Source organism: Sminthopsis crassicaudata, chromosome 4 (assembly GCF_048593235.1).
Source record: "Sminthopsis crassicaudata isolate SCR6 chromosome 4, ASM4859323v1, whole genome shotgun sequence".
Taxonomy (NCBI): domain Eukaryota; kingdom Metazoa; phylum Chordata; class Mammalia; order Dasyuromorphia; family Dasyuridae; genus Sminthopsis; species Sminthopsis crassicaudata.
This window is the reverse complement of record NC_133620.1, coordinates 100,975,560-100,988,153: the sequence shown is the minus strand read 5'-3', so window position 1 is coordinate 100,988,153 and position 12,594 is coordinate 100,975,560. Positions and strand designations below refer to the sequence as shown.

Sequence of the window (12,594 nt, the reverse complement as noted above, 5' to 3'; positions counted from 1 at the left end):
CACTAAAACGTTGTCTTGGAAGAATTATCCTCACTTAGTCAACTGTTCCCCCCATGCCCCCCATCCCTGGACCTCTACAATGGGTTAATCCATTATATTGTTAATTGGATATTACATGCCCGCCATCTTGATTTTCATCATCTATCCCTTTGGACCTAGGGGATGTTAAGACCTAAAGGAAGCTCTCACTCCTGCTCACTGCCACTGGATCCTAAGTCCCTTTTTCATGATGGGGTAAAATCAAAGGTGCAGAATTTTAGAGCAGAGGCTCTTGCGTCATGGTCTGGGAGTTCTCAGATGATAGGATTATAGGACTGTAGAGCTAGGCTCTACAATCAATCTAATTTGTGACTATCTAATGATGACTATGAAGTGGTGATGCACATACATTTGACCAGTAAAGCATTAAAAATGGGAAAGAGAAATTATGACCTGTGGTTATGTGCAGGAGAAGAGATTAGTGGAGATTCCAGGAAGGATAACCCATTCGATGGTCTTGGAAGCCATTGGAACCAAGGATGTTTGTTTCAAGGACCCTCTAGGAGAAGGGCTGCTGCTAATCATCTCATAATTCAATACTTCAGGGATCTATCATTTCCCCTATCTGAGAGCAAAATTCTAAGTCTCAGGAGATGGTTTTCTGAATTTCTGGGCCAATACTTAGTGTCTTACCCTTCAATGACAAAGCTGAGGTGTTTTGATTCTCAAAGAATCAATGTCCCATACATGGGGTCTTTTTAGCCTTTAAGACCCCAGAGTTCTCATCATACTACCATAAAGCATCAGAGAGGGACTTGGGTGGAGGTATCATCACATAAACTATAAAAGGACACAGTAATACTCAGAAAACAATTGGAATTCTGGTGAGAAAAAACAAATGTTTAGGTCTGACCAGTTCATCCGTGTTAAAGGACCTGAAAACATGGAAATATATTGGTCACCAATACTACCTATGTCACTTTACCAGACTTCCTCTTCTCTCTGGTCCCCATCTCAATAGCAACATGACTAGTATTAGTGCCAGAAAATCCACAAAAATATGCAGAAACACTGGGGGGGAAGAGTTTGATGATGCAAATGACTTTTTTTTTTGTAATAACAAAGGCTCATTTTCAGAGCAAAGTGATGCTGAAGGAGGCAGCTGAGAGGACATACCCTGGCCAGGCCTACTTTGCAGCAACTTCCCTGCCCAAATCAGAGATATCTTGCAACCCAAAGCAAAAGACCAAGTAACAGAACCTGCTGGACTTAATGAGCCAAACTGCACACGATTCCTTCCAAGTATTCTTTAACCACCCAGAATTTTCATTCCCTTGGCTAAGATTCAATTAGTACTTGTTGGTTCTAAAACAAATTGGGAGAACTGAGTTGGAAAGAGGAGCCCTGTGGATTAAAAAAGCCTTCCAGTTTGTGAAAGGGTATCTTTATTTTGCCCCTAGGGGACATAGAGGAGCTGGAGAAGAAATGTGGGGACAATTAAGAGAGGAGAGGAGAAGATGCTGGAGAGCTAGACCAAGAGCTAAAAAGGCCTTCGAGGTCATCTGGTTTAAGGGTCTCATTTTATAGAAGACAAAATGTGAGCAATTACAACTGGAGGGATTCAGGTGAAACGCTAGCATCGGAGTTGATGGTCTTGGAAGCCAATGGATGGACCCAATGGAGGGAGATTACATGATCTCCCTCCATGGAAAAGTAAGTGTATTCTGAGGGACTTACAATATATATGATTGATATCTTCTTGAGAGAAAATGGCAAACCAAGAGGAAGAGTGATGTTCAAGGCACCCTCTCTTTTGTTATAGGTATTAAAGTTCCCTATACAGCAATGATTGGGGTTAGTCTAGCAGTAAGAGGAGAAATCCAGTGATTCCCAGAGGCATCATATCATCTGGATCACTTTTCCTGATTTTCAGGGTTCAAATGCTTTTGCTACTAAAGTCCATGGCTTATCAAATAGTTCAACATCAGAACCCAATAATGATTTTATTAGTGGTAGTTCTATTAAAGAAGCAGAAAATGGTCTGTTTTGCTTCTGTGCCCTTTGGATCATGAGGCTTTTCCATCTGCTTTGCAGCTGAAACCTTCTCCATGTATTGTTGTTCCATTAGATTACAATCTCCTTGAGGATTGGTTACCAAAATGATAGTGCTTAAGGAATCTGAAGGACAAAGACAACCAGCAAGAATTCTGGATTCAATCCATCTCTACAGCTTTTGAGTCTTTAGACAGTATCCGAGTCACAGGGCGAGAAAGGACCTTCAGGTGCTATTTCAAGTATCCCTCCTCTCCATTCCAACTACTACTTTTAAATTTCCCTAAAGAAGAGAAGTCTACAACCACATTTTTGCTTGCTCCCTCCAATGTCCAATATCCCTCACTGGCAGGAAGTTCATGTCCAACTAAAATCCCTCATACTATGGCTTAGGTCTACGTCATCTTATCTGGTCCTTAGTAAAGTGAGAAGGAATTAGGCAGGATCCTCTGCACAGCAGCAAGAAGGTCACTCTCAGTCTTTTCTCTTCCAGTGATCTTAATCTCTCTGTCCTCCACAGATCTGCCCCTTTGCATCTCTTGTATCTCTGTTTCCTTTCTTTGACTCCTCAAGCTCCTCACCTCCTCCTTAAGTGACAACTTCAGAGCTGCACATAAAAGGCTCAGTCACCAATCCCTGAGTGAATTATATACTTGTTAAAATCTCCATAAGCAGTTAGGAATAATTATAACTATTTTGTATAGTACTTTATAGTATAAAGTACACACACACACACACATATACATACACACACATATATATACACATATATGTATGTATATATATATTACTTTAAATTTTCAGAGCATTTTATCCATTTGAGCCTTACAATTACTCTGCAATGTAGTTCCTACAGATATTATCCCCATCATATGGAGGAATAACAGGCTCAGAGAGGTTAGATAATTTACTACAGTTAATAATTAGACAGAACTCAGCTCTTCTCAGATAATCCAGTATTCCTAGGACAACTTCCTCCAGACATCTAGGAGTATTTCTGGCCCCTCTTTGATCACCGTCAGTTGGCACATGGCACCTATTTGGGGAGAAAATTTACTACTACTGCAAATAAACGACAGAATATTTTTCCTAGAAGCAGAGATGATTTAGAATTTTCTGTACCACTGCTTTTTTGATAACAGTCAAATAATCACGAGTTCCCTTTACTCCAGTATGCATCTAACCATCAGAAAGGGATGCAGGTCCTTTCTATACCTTGTACCTGATACTATAGTCACTATTTCTTACCTCACCAGTGTCTTTTGTGGTTGGATTCACTCTTAAGCATCTTGTATAAAACACAGAAGTTCAATCTCTATGCTGATACCTGTGAGTGAGTGAGCTTTGTACTATCCCACCCAAGAGCAGCCTGTGGTCTTTTTTTCTTTTTGTTTCCTGGGCATGCTATGGATCCCAACGGGGTGTAGATCAAAGTATGCAGATGGATCAGTGCAAGCTTAAAACAACTACTAAAAATCTTTGGGGCATATGCCCAGTTGATGTGATTAGTAAATCAGTAATATCATATTTGTAAGAAAAAATGTATCTTTGGGAAGATTCTGATGTGTAAAAATGAGGAAACTAGATTGGATGGTATCTTAGGTCCTTCCATTCCTATCCTTCTATGTTTCAACTATCAAGTATAATGTATTAAACTAGGTCCTTTTCAGAAAGAACCCTATTATAAGCCAATGCTTAAAGAGCTTCTAAGACAACAGCCATTGATCCCATCATCTCTAGATGCTCAGGCTTCTGCAAACAAAAGTCTTGACCAGTATATTTCCTGCTTCCTCCTGGAGTGTTATAACTATCTTGGGCAGAACTTCAATAGAGCTGGAGCTATTTGGTGCTAAGCCAGAGCTGCCACCTTTCCTTCCCCCACTCCAGACCCCCAACCACTGTTTATATTATCACATCACAGTCCTGACACTTCCAATCTACTCCAAGTCCAGAATGACACCCCCAGGGAGTCTGCAGCTTGACTCGAGCTTCTGAGCTATAATTGATGAGTGGGAGCCAGCTGCTTCCCCCCAGACCTCAGAGAAATGCTCTTCCTTTGCCCACTCAAGGCAAAGAAGAAATTGCTCAGCCTCAGGGTGAGTGCTTTAGAAGTGAAGATAGTTAATCACCTCTCTTCCCAGATTGGGTAATCATTTCTATATTGAAATTAAGTAATACAGTGTATTGTATAATAAAATATATAACAGAATATTTGAGTGTATTGGACTTAGATATTACACAACCTAAGGCTTTTTAACCCGGGGTCTTTGAATCTTTTTTTTTGGTGATAAACATATTTCAAAATAATTATTTCTTTTATAATTCTATATGTTTTATTTTAAGCATTTAATTAACCATGATTCTGAGATGAGATCTCTACTTTACCAGACTACCCAAGGGGGTCATGACACAAAAAAGGTTAAGAACTCCTGACCTAATTCAACTCTCTCACTTTTCAAATAAGGAATCTGAGACCCAGAAAAGAGAAATAGATTGTTTAGTGTCTCACAGGTAACAAATGGCAGAGGTGCCCTTAAAATCCAGTTCTACCCAAAGCTCAGTGACCTTATCCCTATAGCATACTTGCTCCTTTGTTCCCTAAGGTATAGGGAGAGGGAGTTCTGAGTACTTACTCTTAATTCTCTATTATTTTCACTAAAGAAAAAAGAAACATGGATATATAAAAGAATGGAAAATTTAACTTCATCCATTTTTAACTTGGAAGTGAACTCAGAAATAAATATGAGATCCTGGAATACATCCTCTCTACCTGGACAGGCATGGGACCTAGCTATGGGATGGTAATAAATTGGTCCCAAAACACCAAAGTAATCAGCAAAGTAAATCCATTTTCAAATATCAAAGATTGACTTCATATATACTACAAAACTCCCAGTGCTCTCTTAACACTAGCAAAAATCAATTTCCCTCTTCTTTCTTTTGATTTATAGAGACTGGCAAGCTCTCAGGTCTTTCTAAACAAAGAGGGCAAGCACTTGCCACAAATACCTAAGATTTTGCTGAATTCTCCTACAAACTTGTGCACAACCCTTTACTCTGATGTAGGAGACACTGTGTTGCCTGGCATCTTGCCATCCAATACTCCTGTTCCCAACCCCACTAAAAAAAAGATACAAATGCATTTTCCAAAGGGAAACAATTAAGAGTAGACAGCTGAGTGCCCTTATTCAGTAGCTCAATGGTTAGCCCACAGAAGTTCCAGAGTCATCAGTGAGGTTAGGAAAACCCATGTTAGCAGAGGTATCGTTACACACAGCACAGGTGTATAGTTACAGTCTCTTGGACTCACCACTCTATATGTCAGTATGATTTCTTAAGGACAAATCATTATGGGGATGGTCTGTAATAAACAAAAGAACATGAGCAAATAGGAAGCAGCAGAGAAATCAAGGACAGCATAAACAGGAAGAGGCAGAATAGAAATGAGAAGCCACAAGAAACAGCCATTATTGAAGACCAAAGCAAAGGTCTCTAGCAAAGGAAAGATATGAAAAGAAATTCAGAAAAGAAAGTCTGGGATTTTTTGGGTACTGAACAAGCAAAACAGCCCGGCTCCAAAAGGGGCAAAGGAAGACAAAATCCTGCAAGAGATGAAGATAAGGAAAAATGATAAAAAATGGAAAGAACATTTTTGAACATTGAGGGCAATTGTCACCACCACCATCATACCAGACATTTGCATGGGACTTTATTTTTTTCTGAAATGGTTTATACAAAGTTGATGTGTGTAGCACAACAGGTCAGTGAGGTGGGCAAGGCAGGAGCTGTTATATCCATTTCACAGATGAGAAAGTTTGAGATCAGAAGAATTAAGCCTGCTAATGGATTGTATTTTCAAGCCTTAGGTTGGAGTCCTAGCTCTGCTACTTATTAAGAAGGAATCCTTGCAGAAGTACTTGAATTGTGCTTCAGTACAAGAAAGCTCGTTCATCATAGCATCATTGTATGATAGCATATGAAATATATGTGAAAGTGCATCATAGAATCGTAGGTGGAAGGAACCTCAGATTAAATCATTGAGTTAAACTGCCTCACTTTATAAATGAGGCAACCGAGGCTAAGACAGTGGGACGCATGCCCAGGGTCACACAGCTCATAAATATCTGAGGCAGGATTTGAATTCAGGTCTTCTTGACTCTCAAATCCACTGCTCCATCCACTGCGCCACTTAACTGCCTTGTATGTTTTGTAAATAAGTTATTATGATTATTATTAGTCAGACTATTTTAAGTCAATAAATATTGATTTTTATTAAATATTAAAATTAAATATTGACAATAAATAAGTCAATAAAGGACTGCCTTCTTTTAAAAATGTAATAATGATAACAATAGTTAGCATTTATATAGCACTTTAAGCTTTGCAAAGCTCCTTACATGTGCTATTTCTTTTGATCCTCACAACAATCCTGTGGAGTAAGGTAATAGTGTCATTATTTTAGAGATGAACACTGAGACTGAGAGAGATCATGACTTGCTCAGAGTCACAGCTAGGAAGTGTCTGAGGCAGGGCATGAATGAACATTTTTCTGACCCTACTGGGCTGCCCCTAAGAACAGTTCTTTCCTTATAAAGTCCTCCAGTTCCTGGGAAACTGGGTCTGTCGCCTTGTGGAAGGTAGCCAGAGATAAAAGATGGCCTAAATAGGAGAGATATTGATGGGAATTGACACCAAAATCCCATCACATGAAGATTAAGGCCACAGGTAGCAGGAAAGTGTTGATGGTAGAAGTGGAGAAATCCTTTTTTACATAAGAAGAGGTTAAGAGCAGCCAGCATCAGCAGTGGGACTGAGATCCCTCAGAAATCTTCTCCAACTATGTGCTGATGGAGAACTCAGGAATAGCCCCCAGTCCTCCTCTGGGTTTAGCTGCTGCCTAAGAGAAGACTCTCAGCAGAAAGATGTCCACGTTAAGAGGATATCTAAGATTTCACAGATAGTTTTCCCAATAGCTGCGGGATTTGAGCTTTAAAAACGAGGAGAAACTTAGGGAAGGTTGAAAGTAGGAAAGTTCTGGTCTGAGAACTGTTTGCAAATGAAGTCCTGGATCCAAGAGCCGAGAGTAAAAAGGGATTTATTTAGGATAAAACAAGCACAAAGACTTGGTTTCCAATGAACAAACCAACCCAGTTTGCTTTTATTTGAAACTAGGATGCCTTTCTGGCCCTAGGGCTCCAGACAGGCTCCCAATTTCTCCTCAAAGACAGGGCCATACTGGTCCTTTGGAAGAGGGTAGGGGACTCATACAAATGACCCCAAATGTCCTTTTTTTAACCACTAACTCTTTCTTGGACACTGGCTAAGTTCTGACAGTAGCCAGTGAAGCTGGGAAAGGGCTGGGGTGGTGATGCTGATGTTAGCCAAACCATCATCCCAGAGAATCCAGGAACATGGTCTGCTGCCAGAAGGGGCAGATGGATGTGCCAGAAAATTTGCATATTTGAATTGAAATCAAAATCTTATTACAATTAACTTAAATGAAGGTGTCTCAACTCCTTCATTATCCTGAGATTTTGTTGTATTGAAATATTCTTCAGAAATATAAGGGTCAGACTCCCGGTTTTGAAGGCTTTGCACTATCTGAAGTTACTTAGTTGAGCAAATTTGTAATAAAGAATTAGATCTGTATTAATTAGTCTGCCCTGGCAGAAGTTACTGAAGCTTAATGGGGGAAACTCAGACCCAATTTTTTTTTACTGAGCTTCAGGTTCCTTTAAGTATTCATTCAACAACTATTTATTAAATTTATTACTGTGTGCAAAGCAATGTGCTAGACATGGTGGGACGAGACAGTTCTGCCTTCCTGCAGCTTCCAGTCTAGTTGTTAACATTGTCTAATTTGAACCAGAAAAGAGGAATACAGAAAAGTCAGACTGAGAGGCAGGACAGTGTGTGGTGTGGTGAGAACTGAGGTTTGGTCACTACATTGGGAAGGAAGGTTATCTAAAAGCCCTCACTTCTAGCTATGAGAACCTTTCTCTTTTTAGGGCTCCATCAGAAGTTCTTAAGGAGAACATAGCTCGGCACCCGTTGCTCAGCACATAACATACAATCCCAGAAACCAGAAGGGTCTGAGAGCATCCTTGTCAGAAAGCCAGACAGAAGCGTGTCCTTGGAAAGACCTAGGGCTGACTAGGGACTGGGCCAAGAACAAACACGCGTGCATCTTTTTGAGAAATTTGTTCCCTTTAACCTTTCTGCAATCCAAAGTCAAATAAAAATTGTATTTAGACAAGCCATGACCTTTCTCCTTTTCCAAGCTGCAGGTAACTAAATATTGGCTGAGATGAAATATTCTCTCTGCAAATACAAATCTGAGCCAGTGGGTTGAGAAATGGTCCCTTTGAGCACTTCCTTTCTACTTTGCCAACCCCAAACTCTCAGCCTTTGTTTTAAAGATCTGAGAAAAAGTGTGCTTTCAAAATTTCTTAACTTTGATGTACAAAGAAGGCAGAATGGTGATGCTCTGGATAATGGTGTTCAGTCTGGGAAGGTCAAAGCTACTTCCCAGCCAAATCTGTCCCTAAGAACACACTAGGAAACTGCAGGAATCTCACAGCCAAAGTGGGAGGGAGGAAATACCAATGCCCTTTTCTGTGGGACAGGGGTACCTCCCTTCTAGTTCTAAAGAACATTTCTTCTAAGCTCCACTGAGGAACGGCTAACACACCCATTTCTGGTTGTATTCTACATCCTTCTTTTCTCCTTTTCTTGCCTTCTGAACTCAATTAAGCCAGGATATTTCTTAGCACTACTGAGGTCATCCCCTCATATCCCTCCTTCCAGCAAACAGCCCCCTCCCACTTTCTCTAAAACCTTGGTGGGGAATATAAAGAAAGTTTTAAAAGCCAAAAGAAAAAAGATATTCTTATTGAATACATACAGCCCATCATGCATTTTCTATTCATGTGCTCAAAACAAGGCTGTTATCCTCCATCATCCCAGTAGGTTGAGAAGTGCATGGATATTCTTATTGTGCTCAAACCAAGGCCATTATAGATGGAAACATCCTTTTTCTACCTCTATGGTCCCATGGCTTCAAGGCTGACCCTTGCCTTATTGGGGATGCTCCCATGTCCTAGGCATATTGCATTGTCCTTCAATCTGCCAATTGGCGGGCTCCTGCCCTGGCTTGGGTTGCAGAGGCATTTAGGACAACCTAGATTTCTTCTCTGGGAAGAGATTTCTTCCTAGACTTGGCAAAAAAAAACCTCCTAGGGAGGGATGAGTGTGTGAGGAATGGGGAATGAAGCTGGAAAATGAACCCAAAGAGTCCCCACAGCTATTCTCAGATCCTGACAATTACAAGGACTCTCCAGTTTTCCAATCTGCTCCCATTGTTTTAACAAATCCCCATGAAAATTGGACCTGAGTCCTTCCAATGCTACCACTGCCCGCCTAGCTGTCCCCAGTGGCACACATTACAGAGTGACATGTCTGGGCTTCTCGGAACAGAGTGATTGATTAAGGATTGACTAGCACAGCATCACAGAGTAATGCACACAAGGACAAAAAGGAAAGACATAAAGAGACGGAAGGAGGCAGAAGAGGATGGGACAGAGTAGTGGACAGCAAAAAGAAGGAGGAGGAGGAAGAACAGGTAAAAGGCAACAAGAAAAGGAGACAGAAAAGCAGGGTCTGAAAGCAGAAGCATATGGACAGGTGGCAGGTAAGAGCAAGGAAGCCATCAATTCTGGGTTCTCACTTAAGGTCCCCTAGTACAATCTTCTTTGTTGTTGTTTTTGTTTCCAGGCAACAAAGAAATAAAGAAAATGAAGTAAGAGCCCAGACTATGGGTTCTCCAAGTCTAGTCAGGAGGGTGCTTTAGCAGACAGTCTCTCTCCCACCCCCTATCTTGGCAGTACCACAAGCAACCATGGTGACTTCAGAAAGCAGGGAGAAAAAGTATCACTCTTCTAGAAACCTGTGTAACTCAACCCTGCTTGTTTATCCTGCCCCTTCTAGTCATTGGTTAGACACAGAACAGAATGTTCCCGATCTGAAGCTGTGGTTCTTGCAGCGTCAGTATTTTGGGGACTCTCAATCCAATCTTGGATGGGCAGATGGGAAGGCAGCCTTTAGGTCCCTGTGGCGAAGGTCTGATAGGAGCCCAACTTTTCCTTGCTACTCAGCACATCTGTCTGCCCTCAGGCAGCGTGGGCTCAAGGAATGCAGTGTTTTATATCAGTAGGATAGAACTGGGAAGGAAACACCATAATGGCCAGGGTAGTCACGGGGAGAATGATGATGCATTCCAAAGCCAAATACAAAAGGACTTTTGAGGAGAGATCATCACAAATTGGCTAATCCTATTTTGGGCTAGACATCAAGCATGTGATAATGATGCTAGGCGACAATTTAGGAAAAGGTTAAAGGCCAACTTCAGCATCAGGTCTTAGGATATGCCATTCTCTGGGCAAATAAAGCAGTTCCAGGAACAATGACCATGGGAAGCCTCTAGGAAGCCCCAGTGCATCCAAAGTAATCCCAACAGACTTTGGACAGAAAGTGCCATCTGCATGCAGAAAAGAACTATGGAGACTGAATGTAAATCAACACATGCTATGTTCATTTCTTTTTCTTTCTTTCTTTTTTTTTTTAATGTCTCTCATGGTTTCTCCATTTTACTCTGATTTTTCTCTCCCAACATGATTCATAAAGCATTTGTACTAAAATAAATAAATTAAAAAAAAAAGATTCACTACAAAGAACTAGGAGACCAGGGAGCTCCAGCTTGATTGAAGCCCTATCCCTTCTCCTCCCGCCTCCCCAAGTCTCTTTCCAGGCTTTGGGTCACACTTACTGGTAAGGACCTTGAGCGTGAATGGATTTTTCTGCTGGATGGTGTGCGTAAAGTGGAAGCGGGCATTGCAGCTGTAGTCAGTCTTGGCGTCCTGAAGCATCACATTAGAGAAGTACAGATCCCCATTCTGGCCTTGGGAGACACGCTTGTCCTGATTAATAGGCTCCATCGCTGAAATAAAGAAGCACCTGGTTAGAAGGTACTTAGCCCAGGTTCTTTCCATCCCACATAGGCAGCCATGGAACCAGGGGCTCAGAGGATCATGGGCCAATGGCAAGACCACATGGAAGTGAATTGATTCTAGGATTTCAGAACTGGAAAGGACACAGAGGTCTTCTAGTCTAAATCCCTCGTGTTCTAGCAAGGGACAACTGATTCAGAGAAGTTACACAATTAAAACCAAGACTAGAACCCAGGCCCTCAGACCGTAAATTCAAACAATATTTTGTTGATTTTTATTGTTGTTGTTTAGTCATTATTCAGTCATTTCTGACTCTGTGACTCATTTGGGGTTTTCTTGGCAGAGATACTGGAGTGGTTTGCCATTTCCTTCTCCAGCTCATTTTACAATTGAGGAAACTGAGGCAAACAGAGTTAAGCCACTCGTCCAGGGTCACAGAGTTACTAAGTGTCTGAGGTCAGATTTGAACTCAGGAAGGTAGATCTTGAACTCTTTATGTTTAAATCTCAAAATTGATCAAGAGTTATCCACTTAGGTGAATAGTAACTGATTTAATAGTTAAAGAATGCTACTTCCATTTATGTTTATCAAATGAATGAATGAATGTTATTCCCTTTTCTCTTTTAGCCCCCTCCTCCCCAATCACAAGTGATGTGTCTTCCAGGAGAAAATAAAATTCAGCAAACAATGTTGTTGGTGAGACTGTACATGTAAGGTTGCATTCTCCTAATTTTCTAATAGTTCTTTCCAAGTATTTTATTCTCAATTAATAATGATAAAAATAATAGCTAGCATTTAGTTGATGCTTTAAATTAAAGTCTGTAAAGTATTTCATATAGATTATCTTATTTGATCCTTAAAACTACCCTGTGAGGTAGGTACTATTATTATTTTCATTTTATAGATGAGTAAACTGAGACCAAGAGAACATGTCACTTACCCAAGGCCACACAACTATGTCTGAGGTAGATTTAGAACTCCTCTTCCTCTTTTCAAGTTCAACAATCTATCCCTTGCCTCACCTGTGCTGTTAATGATGCCATGGGAGTGAAGTGTGATCCCCGCATGGATCTGTTAATTCTACACAGAGAATAATGCTGGCTCACAGCCACAGACTTTGCCTCAAGACCAGGTAATGTCATGGTCACAGGAAACAGAAGAGAGAGGGAAGGTGGCTTAGTGCATCCGCCCTCTTGGAAAAGTAACTCAGAATCTGCGCTCCTTCATCATTTTTCATTAGCAGGTCTTCAAATAAGGATATTTCCCATTCTTTCTTCAGGACATATCTTCAAGATACATCTCTGTATCTTATTAGACTCAGTTTAGTGGAGAGGAGGAACTAAGGGATTAAATAAGTCATTCACTCCTGAAACAAGGCAATAGCTAAGGCTTAAATAGCTTCCAGAATGATAATTCCACATCCCTCTGCTCTCAACACGTCCCTCCCATTATTCCTCCATCTCTACCACAGTATGTCACAGGATGGCCAAGTCCAGTCTTGCTATTCATTGAATGTGGTGACTTAGTATTAACTTGCCTTTTGCTGTCTTATTCATTG

The 12,594-nt window shown here is 40.8% G+C and overlaps 1 protein-coding gene across 12 annotated transcripts in view; it reads right to left on the bottom strand.

Moving 5' to 3' along the window:
- NFASC (neurofascin) overlaps positions 1-12,594 on the bottom strand; it is a 237,865-nt gene that overhangs the window by 76,439 nt on the left and 148,832 nt on the right. For all 12 annotated transcript variants that reach the window (XM_074308935.1, XM_074308924.1, XM_074308925.1 and 9 more), the window contains one exon: positions 10,856-11,026. In XM_074308935.1, coding sequence (XP_074165036.1) covers positions 10,856-11,026 — 171 coding nt within the window. The remainder of the gene's footprint in view (positions 1-10,855; positions 11,027-12,594) is intronic.